Source organism: Equus caballus, chromosome 12 (assembly GCF_041296265.1).
Source record: "Equus caballus isolate H_3958 breed thoroughbred chromosome 12, TB-T2T, whole genome shotgun sequence".
Lineage (NCBI taxonomy): Eukaryota > Metazoa > Chordata > Mammalia > Perissodactyla > Equidae > Equus > Equus caballus.
In genome coordinates this window covers 39,747,278-39,765,266 of record NC_091695.1, presented here as the reverse complement: position 1 = coordinate 39,765,266, position 17,989 = coordinate 39,747,278, and the positions used below count along the sequence as shown (strand labels likewise).

The 17,989-nt window shown below is 50.0% G+C and overlaps 2 protein-coding genes and 1 long non-coding RNA gene across 6 annotated transcripts in view; 1 reads left to right on the top strand and 2 right to left on the bottom strand.

Annotated features, from left to right (window-relative positions):
- AHNAK (AHNAK nucleoprotein) overlaps positions 1-17,989 on the top strand; it is a 138,996-nt gene that overhangs the window by 103,831 nt on the left and 17,176 nt on the right. Inside the window, exons 6-7 of one of the 3 annotated variants that reach the window (XM_014729615.3) lie at positions 6,384-6,504; positions 13,074-13,345. In XM_014729615.3, coding sequence (XP_014585101.1) covers positions 6,384-6,487 — 104 coding nt within the window. In that variant the 3' untranslated portion in view covers positions 6,488-6,504; positions 13,074-13,345. Of the gene's footprint in view, positions 1-6,383; positions 6,505-13,073; positions 13,346-17,989 lie in introns of those variants that run through there. The other 2 variants (XM_070230008.1, XM_070230009.1) reach the window with 2 other exon arrangements.
- SCGB1A1 (secretoglobin family 1A member 1) lies at positions 1,772-5,256 on the bottom strand. 2 transcript variants are annotated; one of them, XM_070228553.1, is made up of 4 exons: positions 5,204-5,256; positions 4,473-5,094; positions 2,223-2,410; positions 1,772-1,918 (listed from the first exon to the last, which is right to left on the bottom strand). In XM_070228553.1, exons 2-4 carry the CDS (start codon positions 4,525-4,527, stop codon positions 1,886-1,888), a joined length of 276 nt encoding a protein of 91 aa, XP_070084654.1. In that variant the 5' UTR covers positions 4,528-5,094; positions 5,204-5,256; the 3' UTR covers positions 1,772-1,885. The 2 variants fall into 2 exon arrangements, with proteins under 2 accessions (XP_070084654.1, NP_001254729.2); NM_001267800.2 differs by lacking the exon at positions 5,204-5,256 and having other exon boundaries at positions 1,774-1,918; positions 4,473-4,578.
- Positions 6,317-7,725, bottom strand: LOC138916724 (uncharacterized). The gene is made up of 3 exons (XR_011424060.1): positions 7,660-7,725; positions 7,235-7,296; positions 6,317-6,456 (listed from the first exon to the last, which is right to left on the bottom strand). It is a non-coding gene; the product is annotated as an uncharacterized lncRNA (long non-coding RNA).

Genomic DNA, 17,989 nt, shown 5'->3' with positions numbered 1-17,989 from the left:
GGACAAGAGGAGTTTGAGATGTTGGGTGGATGGTAGGATACAAGGGAAGGAGGTCTGGGCTCTTTTGGTGGCAGGTAATAGAAACCTAGAGGAAAGCTTCTAAGTTTTCTGCTGGGGCCCAAGGGCATGGCTTAGTGGCATTCAAAAAGGGTGGGGCCGGGGGGGAGCCCCAAGCATCCTCCACACTGCATTCTCTGTGCACCTGCCTCATCTTCCCTTTTGCTTGATCCTCTGCTTGGAATGCTGTGTCCTCCTGCCCTCATCCCTTCTGTCTGGGTCCCCTCATCCCTCCTGTCTCCGCTCAAATCATAGACAGGGGACTCCAGAGCTAAGGCCTGTCCAAGCTACTCTTGCTCACAACGCTCCTTTAATTTGTTCTATGGCTTTTATCACAGGATTATCTATCTGTCTATTTGTTTACTTGCTTCTTTTGAGGGAGCTGGTAATCTTCCCCGCTAGATGGCCAGCTGCCTGTGAGCAGAGGCTACTGTTTTATTCACTCCTCTCTATTCGGGGCTTATGTGTTTGCTGGGTTATGAAATCTGCTCCTGGGTTCCTCAGAGTGCACAGCACCACTGTGAACACATTGAAAGTGCCAGTAAATACCTAGGGATTAATTTCATGTCTGAGGTCCCCTTTGCCACAAGGAAAAAGGGGTGACTGATTCTCTTTTTGCGTGAAAGTTGACTGGACAGGGACTCAGGGATCGGGGACAGGGTGGGGAGCAAGTCAGAGAGGGACCTCGGGGTCAGAACAAGAGCATCGCCCAGTGGACAGCAGTAACCGGGTGCTGACCAGTCTGGTCTTGACCCTCCCGCCCCCCCCCCCCCCCCAAGCCTCTTCTGGGCAGAGATGTCCTTAAAGCAAGACTGACACAAAGGGACGGTTTGGCGTGCAGGCCTCTGCAATGTAAGCCTGGAAATAGGATGTCTTAACAATGGTGACCGACAGAGGATCTAGAATATGCATAGGAAAGGGTTTTTCTGTTTTCCACCTCCTTTAAAAAAAGTTCGACAAATGATTTCATGTAGCAAATATGAAGTGTGCAAAATATTTAACCCGCCATCTCTGAGGACTCCCCTCAGGGTCTGTCACTCCTCAAAGTCACCCCCAAACACCCTGGTCCCTAATCAGGGAATCGAGTGTATTCCTCCCTCCAGCCTTTGTTTTCTAAGCATCTGACAGGAATCCGATTCCTTCCATAAGTGGAGGGCAGTGTCGTGTGCTGTGTGTGACGTGAGCGACTCTGACACAGGGCCGTCCAGCCCCTAATGGTCCCTGCTGCTCTGTCAAAATTCTTGAAATAGCCACCATTTATCTTTGGGAGATGGGACTCTCTGGAAAGCTCCATCTTTGCTTGCAGGCTCGTCTGGGTAGCATAACCACCTTTAATATTTCCTTTTCCACCCAAGAGCAGGATCTCAAAGGGACTGGAAGAAACAGAAGAATCTCATCACTACAAGAATGGGGGTTGTGGGGTCAGCCACCACCCTATGCAGACCTCCCCTCCCTCCCCTGCAGGTCAGGTTTGATCAGGGCCTTGGTACTTTTCCATCTTCTCTCTGCCCGTGGAAGGGAGTGTGCGCTGGAAGCTGCTCTTGCCGCCTGTGGCTAGCCTGGAAGGTGGACTGGTAGGGAGACATGGGCATGGGCCCCTTGGGGATGTGTTTGCATGCCACTGCTTCTCTTTCTGCTCCTGCTCAACCTTTCCGTAGCAGTGACAGACCGTCCCACTCCAGCGCAAATTAAAAAAGAGGCAAGGGCACAAGGGTGAGATGCTTATCCTTTATTAAAGCGAGCCAGCCTAGGCTGCTGGGGACAGTGAAGGAAGCATCCTGGCAGTGGCAGGGGCTTCCAGCAACTGGAGCTCTTCAGCTTCTAAATCCTAAGCACACAGTGGGCTCTCTACTATTTTGTCCTAAAACAAAGAAACAAACAAACAAAACCCAATATAATAGTGAACAAACCTTAAAGTTGGACGAAGATGGTGAAACACAGAAACTTTAACATCAGATAAGAAGTTCAGTCAATCTGGGAGGAGCTAAGCTTGTAAACACTTTGATTATTTCTCAGAAGCCTCTTAAAAGGTGCGATGACTGTGCCTCCTCCCCCGGGGACATTTACATTGTGACTGTCCTCTCTGGATTGCAAAAGGGGCCGAAAAGCATCCAGGGGCTTGGGCAATCCACTGCTAAGCAGTGTGAGTGGAGGAAGCCGTGTACCATGAGCTTTAAGATGCTGTCCTTGGCGTTCTTGGGGAGGAAGTCCACCAGCGTCTTCAGCTGGGTCGCCGCAGCTTTCATGTCTGCATCAGGTTTGAAGGGTTCCACTGCAGCCTCGAAACTGGCAGGTGTGCCCAGGTAGAGGGCTTGAACGATGCCTACAAATCTCTGGCAGATTCCTGCAGAAGCTAGAGCACGGGAAAGAGAAAGCACATGAATCCAGGCCCCTTTCCAAGCTGGCCAGCTCCCTGGCTGGGCCGATCCCAGGTGCAAACAGCCAGGCCTGTCAGCAAGAGATAGCAGCCTTTTCGTCGATGGTGTAGGATATGAGATTGTTGATGCTCCAAGCAGCTGGCTCTTGGGCTGTGTGGATACTTCCTGGGTTGCAGCCAGCTTTTTGTGGCTTGCCTGAGCCTTCCTTGCACTTCCTGGGTTGGGGTGAGGCAAGGTGCCATTTGTTCTCTCTGTTAGAGTTCTAGGCAGAGTATTGACAGCAGAAGCTGCTGGTCTAATTTTTTAAGATTAATTATTATTGTTTTGAAGAAGACTGGCCCTGAGCTAACATCTTGCCAAACTTCCTCTATTTTATATGTGGGATGCCTGCCACGGCATGGCTTGGTGAGCTGTGTGTAGGTCTGTGCCCGGGATCCAAACCGGCAAACCCTGGGCCTCTGAAGCAGAGTGCACGAACTTAACCACTGTGCCACAGGGCCGGCCACTGGTCTGATTTTTCATGCCGTGTGGGGGCTGGGAAGAGGCCACGGAGAATTTTGGCTCCCACTAGAAACAAGTCCCCGCCCTCAGGAACATTGGCAAGAGTCACCATTTCCTACTTTTTCTTCCTCCTTCCCACTGAGCCTCAGATCCCGTCCTTGAGTTCTCTGCCTTGTGTGCAAATTCGGGTTCTCTGCCTGGACTCCAGGGCCCCACCCCAAGTGGGTGCTCCAAGTCAAAAACCCTCTCCGGAACCTAGACCCCTGCTTTGCAACTTACTATGTCACCAGGCAAGTTATTTTAGCTTTCTGTGGCTCTGTTTTCTCATCTGTAAAGTGGGGATAATATTCCTACTTCGTAGGGTTGTTGTAAGAATGAAAAGAGACCTGTGAAAGGGGCTCGGAATAGTGATTCACACAGTGTAAGTACCAGATAGATGTTGGATATTATTGCTGGTGTTATTACCTGTGTGCTCACACATATGCACAAGTGCACCCAAGATCCACCCCAAAACGTATTTCACTCCCGTCTTTCTGAGCCACCTCCACTGTACACAACATCAAGTTCTTCTAAGTAATATACTTTTCAGTCCAAAATGATGTTATTTCCCTTTAGAATGAGCATCTCTGCACAATAGCTGTTCCCACCGTCTCTTGGTTTTGGTTTTCTAACTCTTCCCTCATCCCATCTCGCCCTAGGGTCATAAAACTTATTTCCATGGGTATTATGAAACTTTCAAAGTGAGTTCACTGGAATTAGTTAAAAGAATATATATATATATATATTTTTTTTTATTAAGAGAAGAGGCTAATAGGTGTTAAAAAACAGGTAGGTGACCCAATTCCCAAAAGATCCAGGGGCTTGGAGGGAAGTGTGGTTGACTGTTCTCTCCCTCTCTCTCTCTCTCTCTCCCCTCCATTCCTTTCCTCTTAGTGACAGCTGCAACTACTCAGAAACTGCTAATCTCCTTTTCACAGAGGACAAAAATGTTTAGAGAACTCCACTCTGGGTTGGTAATTTCCCAAAGGAAAGATCCCCTTCTGAAATATTCCTCTCTGCCCAGAATGGGAGACCTTGCCTTGGTTTGAGTTTCCTTTGAGACATGAGGCTTTGCAGCTCCTTCCAGCCCTTTGGCTGCCACACTGGTGTGCAGACCTCAACCTTGGAGGCTGCACCAAAGTCTCTTGGCATCTTGGGGTCTGTCCAAGATGGGCTTTGAGGAGCTCGTTATTCCTATTCTGTTGGTCGTTGGACAAATGCATCTATGTGGGATCTCCTCCATGCCTCCCTCCCATCTATTCCACTCCCTGGAATCCTGAGGCTGTTGGATAGGGAAGATGGGATCATTTTCAGGTTTTCTCACAGTCTCAGGGCTCTCCTCAAGTTCCCCAGATGGGCTTCTTCACTCGCCCAGCTTCCTGGCCGGGAGTTCGCGTGTCCAGGCCCTCCCAAGAGCCACCCTTTCTCCTGAGCAGAAGTGGGTGGCAGGGAGAGTTCCGGAGCCCAGCTTGGGGGAGAGGGGCTCTGGGCACTCACCAGGGCTGCAGCAGAGAGCCAGGATGGCCAGGGTGATGATGATGGCGAGTTTCATGGTGGACAGGAGGCTGGTGAGTGAGGCTCTGGCCGTGTCTCTGGATCCGGTGGTCTTGAGTGAGATGTGCGTATTGAGATGCCTTCTTATATGCTCGAGGCTGCACCCAGAGAGAGGAGGACAAGGCGTGGGATCCAAATTACGGGACCACACTATTTACTTGGGCATCAGATCTGTGTAAAAAGTAAATATTCTCTTTTCCCAACCCAGTTTCTGACCCCATTGAAACTGAGGTCACACAATGGGCCACTTGGGAGGGGTGGAACCCAGAGTCCTACATGGAGGCAGCAAGGAGATTGGAGTCAGAGAGCGTGGAGACCTGGCTACTTGTGCCACTCTCTTTGAACCTGAGCACTGGGACAGTTCAGTTCAACAGAAGCAATTGTAGAGGCCGCCTGGACCCATCACCCCGGGAGAAACTGAGTGGCAGTGACAGGATGCGGACTCAGGACTCCTGATCCTCCACTGGGCTCCTTCCACCACTCCTCTCCCAGGGAGGCGGCTGGACCTCAAGCCTTGAGGGTCACATGGTCCAGAGCATCACGGTAGTCACACTTGGGGGATACCCTGGAGAGAAGTATGTCAACAGGTGAGGGACTTCTCCAGAATGCCCACGAGAAACCCAAGCCCCAAATCAGGCTGGAGAATGCCCTGCTTGAGCTGGGTCCGTTCCCACCTGCAACTGCTCTCAAGTCCTGCCCTCCCGATGGCCAAATCGATGGGCGTTCCAGCCCTTATCTTGCTTGATCTCTTAAGGGCCTTGACCCTCTTAACGTTTCCTTCTTAAGCTGTTCTCTCTCCTGTGCTCCCACGCCTCAGTTCTTTCCTCCCCAACTGTCATTGTTCTTTAGATGTTTGTTCTTTGCTCACTGTGCTTACTTACGTGTTGGTGGTTCCAGGCTTTGGCCATAGCCCCCTTCTTGCCTCCCCTCGCCACGTCCCGTGGCCACTCCCTTCCTTCTCCAATGCCAATGCCCTAGAACACAGGCCTGGCCTGGCTAAAGTGGAGTCCTAAACGGCCTCTTTGCCTCTTAGCTTGCCTTCCTCAGCCATCCTCGGAAAGGCCAGCAGAATGAGCTTTCTAAAATCCACTGATCATATCCTTCTCCTTCTTGAAACCCTTTGAAAGCTTCCTTTTTGTGGTCAGGGTAAAATTCAAGTGCCATTTACAAGGCCCTTGTCCACTGACCATTTGGGCATGTGGAATTTGAGCCTCGGTCCGCCACTCCCATACGGTAATCTAACTCTAGCCTGGTATTTGTAGATTTGAGAACACTCCATGTTTTCCTTCATGCCGTTCTACCTTTGCACAGGCTATGCCTTGGTCCTGGAATGCTCATCTCCTGCCTTGTCTACTTCTCCAAATCCTATTTGTATTTCAAGATTCAATCACATGTCTGTTCACTCATTCATTCAACGAATGTTGACACCTACTGTGTGCCAGGCACTGTGCTAGGACTTGGGGTAGACATGGAGAGGCACTGCCTGGAGCCCCTTCAAGAAGAACTTGCCACCTGGCTACGAGGAGTGTGGTCAGCAGAGAGCTGCCAGCTGCCAGTAACTTTCGGGTCTGCTCCAGCTGCAGACTGCTGCGTCACTCAAGTCATGCCCTTCCTGGGGCTGCTCACATCTGGCGACCGAGCAAGGAGGGCACTTCTGCACCGTGTGGGATAATTCTGGTGGGCAGGACTTACTCCAGTGCTCCCTGCCCAGTTGGCTGAGACTTTGCCAGGCCTGCATTGCAGGCCAATTTTCCTTTTGTCCAGTCCTGCTTTCCCCACTTCCCTTCACAGTTGCTGATCCCTAATGACAATCTTGCACTCCAGACTCCATCTCAGCATCTGCTTTCTTGACAGCATCAAACCACGACAGAGATGCAGCGATGAACGAAGCAGGCCTGGGTCCCTGCCTCTGTGGAGCTTCAGTCTGCTGGGGGAGACAGACAAGGAAACAGGGATGAAAACAAAATAATTGCAGGTGTGTTCAGTGCTAGGGGAGGAATTAGCATGGCGCTGGGACAGAAAAGGCGAGTGAGACTCACTCAGGTGGGGGAATCAGGGCGCTCCTCTCCAAGCAGGTGATCGATGCTGAGCCCCATATGGGGAGGGGTTCTGGGTGGAGGGGATGCCAGCACTGAGGCCACCAGGTGGGAAGGACTTGAGTGGACCTGAGGAGCACAGAGGGGCCCTTGTGCTGCAGTGAGGAGCATGTACCAGATGTACAAGCCCCGCGGGGACCAGATCTCACAGGGCCTCCCCCTAAGGTCACGGAAAGCTCTGGAAGGGTTTTTTTAATGCTTTTTTTTTATTGTGTTACGATACACGTAATGTAAAATTTACCATCTTAACCATTTTTATGTGTACAGGTCAGTGGTATTAAATACATTAACAGTGTTATGCAACCGTCACCACCATCCATCCCATAACTTTTTCATCTCGTAAAACCGAAACTCTGTACCCATTAAACACGAACTCCCCATTCTCCCCTCCTCTAGCCCCTGGAAACCACCATTCTACTTTCTAGCTCTAAGATTTGACTACTCTAAGTATCTCATATAAGTGGAGTCATGCAGCATTTGTCTTTTTGTGACTGGCTTATTTCACTAAGCGTAATGTTCTCAAGGTTCATCGTGTAGCATATTGCAGAATTTCTTTCCCTTTTAAGGCTGAATGAGATTCTAGTGTATGTATAAACACGTTTTGCTTACCCGTTCATCCCTCGATGGCCACTGGCATCGTGTCCACGTTTCAGCTACTGTGGATAATGGTGCTGTGAACATGGGCAAACAATCCGGAAGATTTTATTCAGGAGCGGGGTGTCTGATTTTCCTTTTGGTGAGATGGTTCCTGACTATTCTGAGAAGGGATGGGGTGGTGTGAGGGTGACAGAGCAGCTCAGCAGAAGAGATGGTGGGGTTTGGACCAGCTTACGGCAGCGGGGTGAGGATCTGAGAGACACACAGACATGCTTGGTGCTGGATAGAACAAGGCGGGTGGGGGAGAGGCAGGTGTCAGGATGAGCCCTGTGGGTTTCTGGCACGGACAGCTGGGTACGTGAGGTACTATTCTCTGACCAGGGAAGACTCGGGGGGAGGCGGGTCGGGGATGGGAACAGAGTGAAGCCTTCTCCGACCTGTGGTTTCCGTGAGTGTTCCCTTTCACCGTGAGCAGCTATATCCCCACCGTACGCTGTTTTGACTCCACAATTGTTTACTTGTTCAGCTCTTTTACGTGATGGTTGCTAAACAGAAATCCGTGGAGCATGAATTGATGAATGAGGCCTTCATATCACGTGATGTTTGGAGGCTCAGAGGTGCCTTAACGTGGTTGAGAACACAGGTTCTGTAACTAGGCACCCATGAGGACTTGTAGAGTAAATTACTGTGAGTCCATACAATAAAACACCGTGTGGCTGAAAAATCAGGATAGGAAGACCTTCTGAGTGGATGAAGAAATGACCCCCAAGGCAAGCTGCAAAGGGAAGAAAAACCAAGGCAGAACAGAATCAAAAACAGACTAAAAAGGAGCAAAAAGAAGCCACATAGGTATATGCATAAAACATCTCAGGGAATGGATGGTACGGGTTGTTTCCAGAAAGGAGAACCATGTGGAGGGATCACTGAGAGAAGACTTCACCGTAAGCCCTTTGGTACCCTTTGAATTTGGAGTCGTATGAATATATCATCGATCCAAAGTAAATTTTTAAAAAGAGCGAACAGATTTCACACATGCTATAACACGGACGAACCTGGAGGACATGATGCTGAGTGAAATAAACCAGTCACAAGAAGACAAGTGCTGTATGAGTCCACTTACATGAGGTACCCAGAATCGTCAGATTCTTAGAGACGGAAAGGAGAGCGGTGGTTTTCAGGGGCTGGGGGGACGAGAATGGGGAGTTTATGTTTGTTTAATGGGGACAGGGTCATAGTTTGGGATGATGACAAAGTCCTGGGAGTGAATGGTTGCACAACAATGTGAATGTGCTTAACACCACTGAACTATACACTTAAAAGTGGTTAAGAGTGTAAATTTTATGTTATATGTATTTTATCACAATTAAAAAATAATAATAATAAAAAGAGGGAGAGCAAGTTCTAGAATAAGCCTGTCTGAGTTGAATCCCAGATCCATCGGTTACTAGCTATCTTATCTTGAGCAAAGTACTTCACCCCTCTCTGACTCGATTTCCTTGTCTGTACACTGAGCATAATGATATTATCTACTGCATTCGGCTGTGAGGATTAAATCTGTGTAACGCCCTGTAAGTGGCACCTGGCGTGGAGAATGTATTCGGTGAACGTTGTAGAGTATTGTGTTCGCGCGTCTCTGTGTTTAAGGCACAAGAGGAAGGCTTTTCGATGTTGGGTTTCCTTATTCAAGTCTACACACGCGTGACTCTGGGGAATACAGAGGATCTTGGGTAAGCTGTGCTGCTTTCACGCTGGCCTGGGCCATTAGGATGAGCTTTTCCTTTGTTCCTGCCACCCTGCTGTGTCCATCACGTATACCTGTGGGCCTAGCTGACTCCCGTGTTCCTGACCTGATCCCAGGGCAGGGGTTGATAAGTAAGGTTACTTGAGGACAGAGTGCTTCCAGGGTCCACCTGTAGGTAAGCCGTGCAAAGAGGCTTAGGGTACCCAGGAGTATTTTCACAGCTCCGTCCTTGAGCTGTAGAGTGAGGGCCTCTCTGTGTATCCTCCCCCAAGCCAGCTGTTTGACAGAGAGGGCCTCCTGGACACACGACATGACCACTTAGTGACATGGCCCAGAGGTCATGCAGAGAATGGCCCCACGAGTGTCATTTGAAACAGTTCATTGGGTCAAGAACCTTAAAAATAGCACTCTGTGTGCTATTCTCCAAGCTGTGATATAGGAATTGTGTACATCCTGTTCTTGCTCCTGCCATCTCTCTTTGGATGTTCCTTCTCTGGTTCCAAGGGTCCCCAGACAGGCACTTCCATCCTGGCCCTTGGGAGAGCCTTACACGGTGGCAGGGCTGTCTCTCTCCCCTGCCCAGAAGCCTGTAGAACGATGGCTTCTCTGACTTGCCCTGTGGAACAGTTAGGCAAAAGTGTTAGTCAAGGCTCAGAGCTTCTCAGACTCTAACACCTGCTCCTTAAATCCCTAAACCCCACACGCTGTGAGTTCCAGGCCAGAGGCCTCAAGCCTGCCTCAGCACATCTGAGGGCTGGGAGCCACTATTTCTGGCTAGTTGTGGGCAGTCACCTGGTCACTGTGCAAAGAGCAACTGTTTTCAGGAAGACAAGCCGCTCGATTGTTAGCACCTGGGGCATGGCAGTGAATTGGCATGGCTCCTGCCAGGCCCCCGAACCAAAACCGTAGCCCTTGTTGGGCTCTTCCTGGCTCTGGGTGAGCCCTGACCTGGAGTTACTGGAGCTTCAAGGGCAGGGCCTGGCCACAGCTGGGGGAGCGGCCAGGGAGCCTGCCCTAGGCCCAGCCTTCTCCTGGCTCCGGCTCGGAGGGTGCGAGCGCCTTGTACCTGGCTCTGGCCTGCGAGAAGAGCAGGAGAAAGCCTCAGCCAGAGCCTGAGAGTGGGAGGGACCCAGGGGATCCTGAAGCCCTGCCTGGGGATTTGGATTCTAATGTCCACTGGCTCCTCCTCCATGCACACAGTGTGAGTATGACACATGGGTGCCAGGTTGTGAGCCATCTTCAAGGCCCCTCAGGGAGCCTGCCCAGGTCCCCACTCAGAGGTCTGGCAGCAGTGGGGGGGTCGGGGGGGGTGGTCTGGGCCAGCAGCAGCTCCCCGCTCGTCCTGCTAGAAAGTATCAACTGAGACCAGATGTTTACCTCTGGGCTTGGCGCATGGCTATCCTGATGAGCAGGAAGCGGAGGTACAGCCTGTGCTGGCATCTGGCTGCAAGTCCCAGCACGGCCCAGAAAATAGGTTGGAGGCCATGGGCGGGCCATTCTGATTCTTTCCATCCTGTTGGGCCACTGGGGGCTCAGGCCACCGGCTCATGAGGTCAAGGGGTCAGCTCATGGGGCAGACCAGAGCTCAGCCTCCTCCCTCCAGCCTGGGCTTCCGGCTCTGTGCTCGCTCAGGAAGCAGCCCCTGGGCACAGCAGATTTTCCCTGTGGGTTTGCTCCATTCTCTTCTGCCTCGGTGGCTCCTGGGGCTGACCCCTGCATTGACCCAGGACCCTCCCGGGAGGGCCTGGCAACTTCTGGATACTCCAGCTGTTTTGTCCACTGGTCACGATGCCTAGGGCCTGTGAGTTTTTAGAGGATCTAAAAAAATGTCATGGATCTACTGGCTCCAAAATATAAAGAGAAAATCTCAAAATAGTAATTAATAAATATTTATCTAGGTAACGTTACTGCAAGTAGATTATTGCAACTCATTTCAACCATGATATAGTTATATGTAGATACAATAAAGTTTAAATCGTAGGAACCAAATCATAATTCTTCCTAGGATCAGAATTATTAAATTTATACAAGCCCCTTCAAAAGTTTACAGCCAAAATTACATTCATTATGAGAAGTTTATCTATTTGAATGTGTTTGATATAATATGGAGTGGGAACATCAAAACTAAGATTAGCGCCTCGTGTCCTGCTCGCCCAATACCCGCAGCTATGGCCATACCAGAGCACAGCCACCCGCAGAACAGGCAGCGTGGATCAGAGGGAAGAAATACTCCAGCTTTCCTCTCGTCCCATCCTCTGATCTATAGCCAGAACCTTCCACGGGCTAACCAACTGACATTCAGCCAGCAAGGGGGCCCAGGTTTTCTGGTCCTTAGAGGTCGGCCTCCTGAGGCACAAAACAGATCAGAGACAGGTGCAGAATGGATGGTTGGGTGAGTTCAAATATAGAATAACCAGCACATAACGGTATCATTCTATATATTCGGCTCTGGATCTCGCTTTTCCCACTTAATACTATGTCTTGGATATCTTTCAACTTTGGCACCTGTAGATACACTTGATTTTTCTCATGCTACACAATATCCCTTTGCAGGATGCAATCTCATCTTATATAATATAATGTAACCAGTACCATATTGATGGACGCCTGAATTGTTTCTAGTTTTTGTCCTATTACAAATCACACAGTGACCTACACACCTCCTTCTGTCCTGGGGGTTCTTTCCGTGGGAGAGACCCCTGGATTTAGACATGCTGCCATTGGTATTGACTTTCCCAAGCTCATCCGTTGCCACTGCAGACGGGTTGTTGATGGTGAATGTCAGGGCTGGGAGGCGGGAGGGTGTCAGGGGTGGGATTGTCAACTGTTCTGATTTCCCACAGGGATCTTGGTCATTTTTCCAGTGCAAATTGGCCCTCAGCCCATAGATAGGACAGTAGCTGGTGTACTGAGAGTCGGCAGAGATGTTAATGTGGGCTGCTGAGAGGCATCCTGGGGACACACATCACCCACCCCCCCAGCTGTGGGTTGTACCCAGACACAAAGTGACCTGGCTTTTGCTGTTTGGAGGGTTTCAGGGAGGGGTGGGGGTGCGGCAGGCTCGACCTGCTGAGGATCTGAGCACTTTCTTGGCTCCCCACCAGGCAGGGCAGACTGAGCTGAAACTTGGGAGTGGGCGGGTGGAGCGGGGCCAGGAGCTGGGGATGTGCCTCTGGAGTCCGGGGCACCCAGCAGAACCAGCAGGTTCTTTGCTCTGGGGTAAGCTCCCTCCGAGGGGTGGGGACACTCAAGTTGATGGAAGTCCCTGTTCTGCAGGCTGGAAACTGGTTCCCCTCCGTTTCACAGGCCGGCCCTGGGGATTTGGGCAGCAGATTTCGGGGTTGACAGCACATGACACGATGCACTTCTTGACCTTCCTCAGGAAGCTTGCTCACTTTCTTGCTTAATTCTGCAGGTTCTTTGTTCGGTGGTGAGTCACCCGTGTCCTGCCCTCCGTTTCTGCCCTCTCCCGCCTTCCCTGTCCTGTGCTTGTTCCCACCCATAGGCTTGGTAGGTCACCGCTGGGGCCCCTCTGCCCCAGCACCCTCAGGGTGCTTTGCACGGGGCTCTCAGCCGTCATGGGGCACATGAGCCGACGTGGTCAGCAGACGTGGGTCAGGGCCCCGCTCTGATGCTGGCCGGCCCAGCGGCTCTGCAGGGCTGCAACTGTCCTGCGCGCACAGGGAGCAGTGAGAGGAGACAGCTGCAGGCTCCTTCTGGCTCTTGGTCTGAGGCCCAGCGATACCTCACCCATAGGAGCCTGGTGAGCCCCTGGTCCTGCGTCCCCCACCCAATCGCCTACGCTGTCCCCTCTTAGCTCCACCTCACCTTCGGTCCATCAGGGTGATTCAGGGTCCTCAAAGACAGGCGCTTAGGAAATGAAATAGAATTTCCCTTTATCTATCAATCTCTCTGGCATCTATCTATCTATCAGGTATCCAGCTTTTTCTATCTATTTTTATAACTAAAGTAGTTATATTTTATATTAATATATATTTTGTATCTAATATATATTATGTAATGTATATTTATCGCATATACATATATAAATATATGAAGACTGTATATTACATATGATACATAATATATAATATAATGTTTATATTATAGGGGCCGGCCCGGTGGCATAGTAGTTAAGTTCGTGTGCTCCTCTTCGGTGGCCCGGGGTTCGCAGGTCAGATCCTGGGTGTGGACCTACACACCTCTCATCAAGCCATGCTGTGGTGGTGTCCCACATAGAATAACTAGAAGGGCTTACAACGAGGATATGCAACTATGTACTAGGGCTTTGGGGAGAAAGAAAAAAAGGAAGATTGGCAACAGATGTTAGCTCAGGGCCAATCTTCCTCAACAAAAATAAAAATAAAAAAACATAACAAAAAGAACCTGGTGTTCTGATTCATTAAAAAAAAGTTTATATTATAACTAAAATAAAATGTAATTTCAGTCTCAAGCCTTCATTCTGCTAAGGGGATGGAAACTTAGTCTCGGTCATCTTGGGGACCCCCTCTCCAGGGTTGTGCCTATCTTCCAGGGGGCTTGTGCAGAACCAAGGATTTGGCAGGATTTGTGTTGGTGAGGGTATCTGGTACTTGATATCTATCACCTGTCACCAGCCTGTCCCTTGTTTGCCATCAGTCTGTGTGGGCCGCTCCTGAGCGGTCCCTCGGCATCATCCACAGGCCTCCAGTTCACTGGCTTTCTCTGCCACCTCGGGGCCACTCCTGGGTGCACAGGAATCCTGCTGCTGCTCCCACGCTGTCCTGGGGCCTGGAAGTTCTGCAGTGACACCTCCGAAGGCCTGTATCATGCTCCCATTTCTTCTTGAAGGGTTCTGCCCTCTGCTCCCAGATTCTTCAAACCCATCTGGGGACTGCCACCTCACTAAGGCTTGGTCTCTCCAGTGGCTTACCTGGGGGATTTGATGCCTGGAGAAGATAATTTTTTACTGCTTCCCTACTCTAGACAACAAAAATTATTCTCAGTAATAGCTGTGAAATAAAATGAACAAAAATAAAGGTCAGAAAAGAAAAACAGACAGTGATCATTTATTTATATATTCATGAAGATAATTTCTTTTATTGAAATACACACACATACACACGTGTGTGTATATATATAAAACCATGCCAGTAAAAATAAAGATATTAGAGCACACACAAAATAGTCACACATTAAAACACAACTATTTATTAATAGTTTGTAGATTTCCCTAACGAAATTTGATACTTTGGTTATAGTCCGATATATTAATATTTCATGTAAATAATTATCAAACTATATTCACCAATAAGTGAATTTTATTAAACCAAAATGTCTGCCAAAGGTAAAATGTAAGCAATTGCTCAATTGTACCACTGATATAATGTTTTATTGTTTTGATTTGTCCTTTAGTTCTAAAACAATCAACTGAAAAAGAATACGTTTGAACTTCAAAGATACTAAAATTCTATAAAAGATTTTATGTACGAACTAAAATTTTCACTTTTCCAATAAAAGTATTACACCTTATACTCTTTTACTATTTACAATTTTAAAACTCAAATAAAACCTCCAAGTGGCCTCACAGGATGACAGAAGCGCAGCAACTCAAGTTCTGTTTCTTGGTCTTTACAACCACGGTGCTTTCGTCGTTTACTTTGAATTTACGGTTTGAACGCAGGAACAAGTAGCTCACAGGAGCCAAGTCTGAAGCCCGTTCCAAGGATTCTGCACCTTTGTGAACCGACTCTTGACACAAACGTGGCAGAGACCAACTGAGTGACTGGGAGTTCTCAGAAATACTGTCCACACAGAACATAATGTTTATTAAAAGATAAGCCATAAACGTGCTCATTTGGAGCTTACATCTATGTTATGAAAACTCAACTGTAACCACAGCAAATACTTAAAACTCTGGGGAGTTTTTAGGTTGGAGTATGTTGTCACTGACGTTTAGAATTGCTGGCACCTGGTGATAGTAAAAAGCATACTGGCTTTTAGTCAGTCTTAATCGTTGTTTTTATTTATTTATTTTTTTGGTGAGGAAGATTGGCCCTGAGCGAACATCTGTTGCCAATCTTCCTCTTTTTGTTAGAGGACGATTGTCACTGAGCTAATATCTGTGGCAATCTTCCTTTCTTTTATGTGGGATGCCGCCACTGTGTGGCTTGACAAGCAGTGCTAGGTCCCGGCCCGGGTTACGAACCTGTGAACCCCAGGCTGCTGAAGCTTGGGGACTCAACCACTACACCACTGGTCCGGCCCTTAACCATTGTTTTTAAATCCTTTTACTGCCTGTTCCTGGAGTGGGCGGCAGGCAGGCTGCTGGTTTCTGCAGGGACCACCAACCTGAGGTAATACTTGCTTTTCACATTCTGGCCTCCCTGAGAATCCTTTCCTAGGCCAGGGGTGCGGTGGGGGCTCTGGAAGTCTGGCTGTTACACAAAACGAGCGCCTGGAGGTCTTTCCATTCCTGGGAAGGTCTAGGATTCTGAACTGCATAAGCCAGGAAAAGACGCCCTCTTTCTCTGCCTTCCCAGGGCCGCCTGAATCAGAGGCAGAGCCAAGAGAGGAAAGAAAAATAAGAGAGAAATAATAGGTTACTGTTTCGAAAACTTCCCATGGCAAGTGGATGGCTTGGGAGGAATCTCCTCTGCTTGTGCCCCTGGGAGCTGGACAGGCGCAGGGCGGCTGCACCCTACCGTGGTGGCGAGGCCCAGGTGAGGTCCTTTCTGTCTCTTTAGCCCCAGACAGCCGGGAAGAGGCCAGGCTGCCCAGGCCTGAGATGGCCGGGTGGTTCTTGGGAGCTGCCTTCGGCTTGCCCTAAATCTGAACTCCGGGGAATTCTACTTCTATCCTCTGGAAGGGCCAGGAGGAGCATCAGCTCCACCCTCTGAGCTCTGGAGACGGGGTCTCAGGCCCAGAGAGATGCTGTAGTTAGCAGAGGTGGCCTAGCATGTTAGGGGCAGAGGCAGCACTTGAACCCGGCCCTGCGGCGCTCTGCCCACGAGCCTTCCCGCTGTGCTGAAGCGGAGAGCACAGCCTGGCTCCTGCTGTTTATTGCTCATCTCTAAACACACCCAATATTGTATGAGCAAACACGGTTAAATGCATGTGTGCTCTGAATTTCATGGGCCCTTGGCGCTTGTAAAAATGCTGAAAAACAACCACTCCTGGCTGTAATTCACTTTTCTCTAAAATCACTGGTGGCTCTTTTCTGGGTGGGTTCAGAAGGCCAGGAAATAAGATAACTAGAGACCACGCGTCCCTCAGTCCCAGAGGCTGGAGATGGAGATGCCCTGGCCAGGCAGGGACAACTGTGAGCAGCCTGTCCCCAGTGGCCCAGGAGAGGCCTGTGACAGACAAGTGGCCTGACCTGAAGGGACAGAAAGTGTGGGGGTTTCCTCCTTGGGGCTCTGGCTCAGCATGGGGTTCATGTCCAAGGTTAGGGTCCACGTTGCCCCCCTGAGGTCCATTCTCCCCAGAGCAGCCAGAGTGACCTTTTAAAAATGTAAATCAGATTACGTCATTTCTCTGTTAAACCCTTCTTGGCTTCCCACAACACTTAGAATAAAATCCAAAAATCTTACCTGGTCCATGCGATCTGGCATGACCTGTCTTCAACCTTCTCTCAGGTCCCACCCTGTGTCACTCCCCTCTCACTCAGTATCCTGTCGCCTCCTTACCTGCAGGGTACACAGAGCCCAGGCCACCTCCAGGCCTTTGCTCTTGCGTGCCCTCTGCCTGGACACTCCACTGCAGATTATTTTCTGATTGCGCCTTCTATCATCATCATACAGGTGTCACTCATGCATCCCCTCTGCGGATAAGCCTGCCCTGGTCACTGTGTCCCCCTCCTCAGTCACTCCGGGTCCAGAATCTGGCTTTCTTGCCTTCAGAGCCTTTGTCACCATCGAAATGCTCTTGTTGACATGTTTATCTGTTTATTTCCTGTCTCCCCCCTAGAATGTGAGCTCCACGCTCACCTCTGGTTCTCCAGGGCCCAGCACACAGTCAGTACTTATTACATATTTGTTGAATGAATAAACAAGGCTCTGAGCCTTTCACCCTTCGGCCCCAAGCCCCTGCTCCAGCCTCACTTCCAGGTGTGCTGGAGCATTCGTGGGAGGCTGCGTATAGCACCCAGGCCCACCCCTGGGGTCTGGCCTCAGCAATTTCTGGCCTCCCGAAATGCACTCAGCTGTCTTGCCCCATCTCCACCTGCTGAAATCCTTCTTACCTTCAAGACCAAAGGCAGCCCACAAAGTCTCCTCTCACCTCGTCACAGACAGTACGTCATTGACAGTGCCAACAGCAGCCATGACTCACACCTCCCCTCTGCCCGGCACCTTGCTGATGCCCTCTCTCATTTAACCTTCACAAGAACCCTCTGAGGTAGGTATTATTCCTGTCCCCATTTCAAAGATGGGGAAACTGAGGCCCAGAAAGTCACCCAAGTTCTCCTAGTCAGCAAGTAGAGGAGTTAGGATCTAAAACCAGGGCGGCTGACCCCAACCCATGACCTGCACCCTCTCTGCTGAGCCTGCCTCCCTCTGGCCCCACCTCGCCTCTCCCCTCACTTGCAGCACTGGTCCCTGCAGTCTGTCTGGAGCGACCCGAGATCCTGCTGACATCCCCATCTCGAGGCTCTGGGCCCTCCTCGCTGTTCCTGGAACCTTGGCATGCTGTGCATCTCCACCACTGTTGCCAAGTGGGATTGAAAATAATTTCAGCCCTCTCTCCCCACCTCAAGCCTCTGCCCTTTCTGGGGTGGTGGAGGCGAGGCACCCTTTTTTCCCCCTTTATATTTTATTTTATTAATTATTTTTGACAATAAAAATTGATTCCAGGGGTCGGATCTGTGGCTTGGTGGTGAAGTTTGGCTTGCTCCACTTCAGCAGCCTAGGTTTGAATCCTGGGCGTGGACCTACACCACTCATGGTGGCCATGCTGTGGTGGTGACCCACAAAGAAAATAGAGGAAGATTGGCACAGATGTTAGCTCAGGGCAAATCTTCCTCAAGCAAAAAGAGGAAGATTGGCAAT

Excerpts from the sequence above, each read along its gene's own strand:
- SCGB1A1 (XM_070228553.1), bottom strand. The coding sequence starts at position 4,527 with ATGAAACTCGCCATCATCATCACCCTGGCCATCCTGGCTCTCTGCTGC. Across the intron at positions 2,411-4,472 it reads GGCTCTCTGCTGCAGCCCTG|CTTCTGCAGGAATCTGCCAG; the intron begins GTGAGTGCCCAG and ends CCCGTGCTCTAG. Across the intron at positions 1,919-2,222 it reads ACAGCATCTTAAAGCTCATG|GACAAAATAGTAGAGAGCCC; the intron begins GTACACGGCTTC and ends TCTTTGTTTTAG.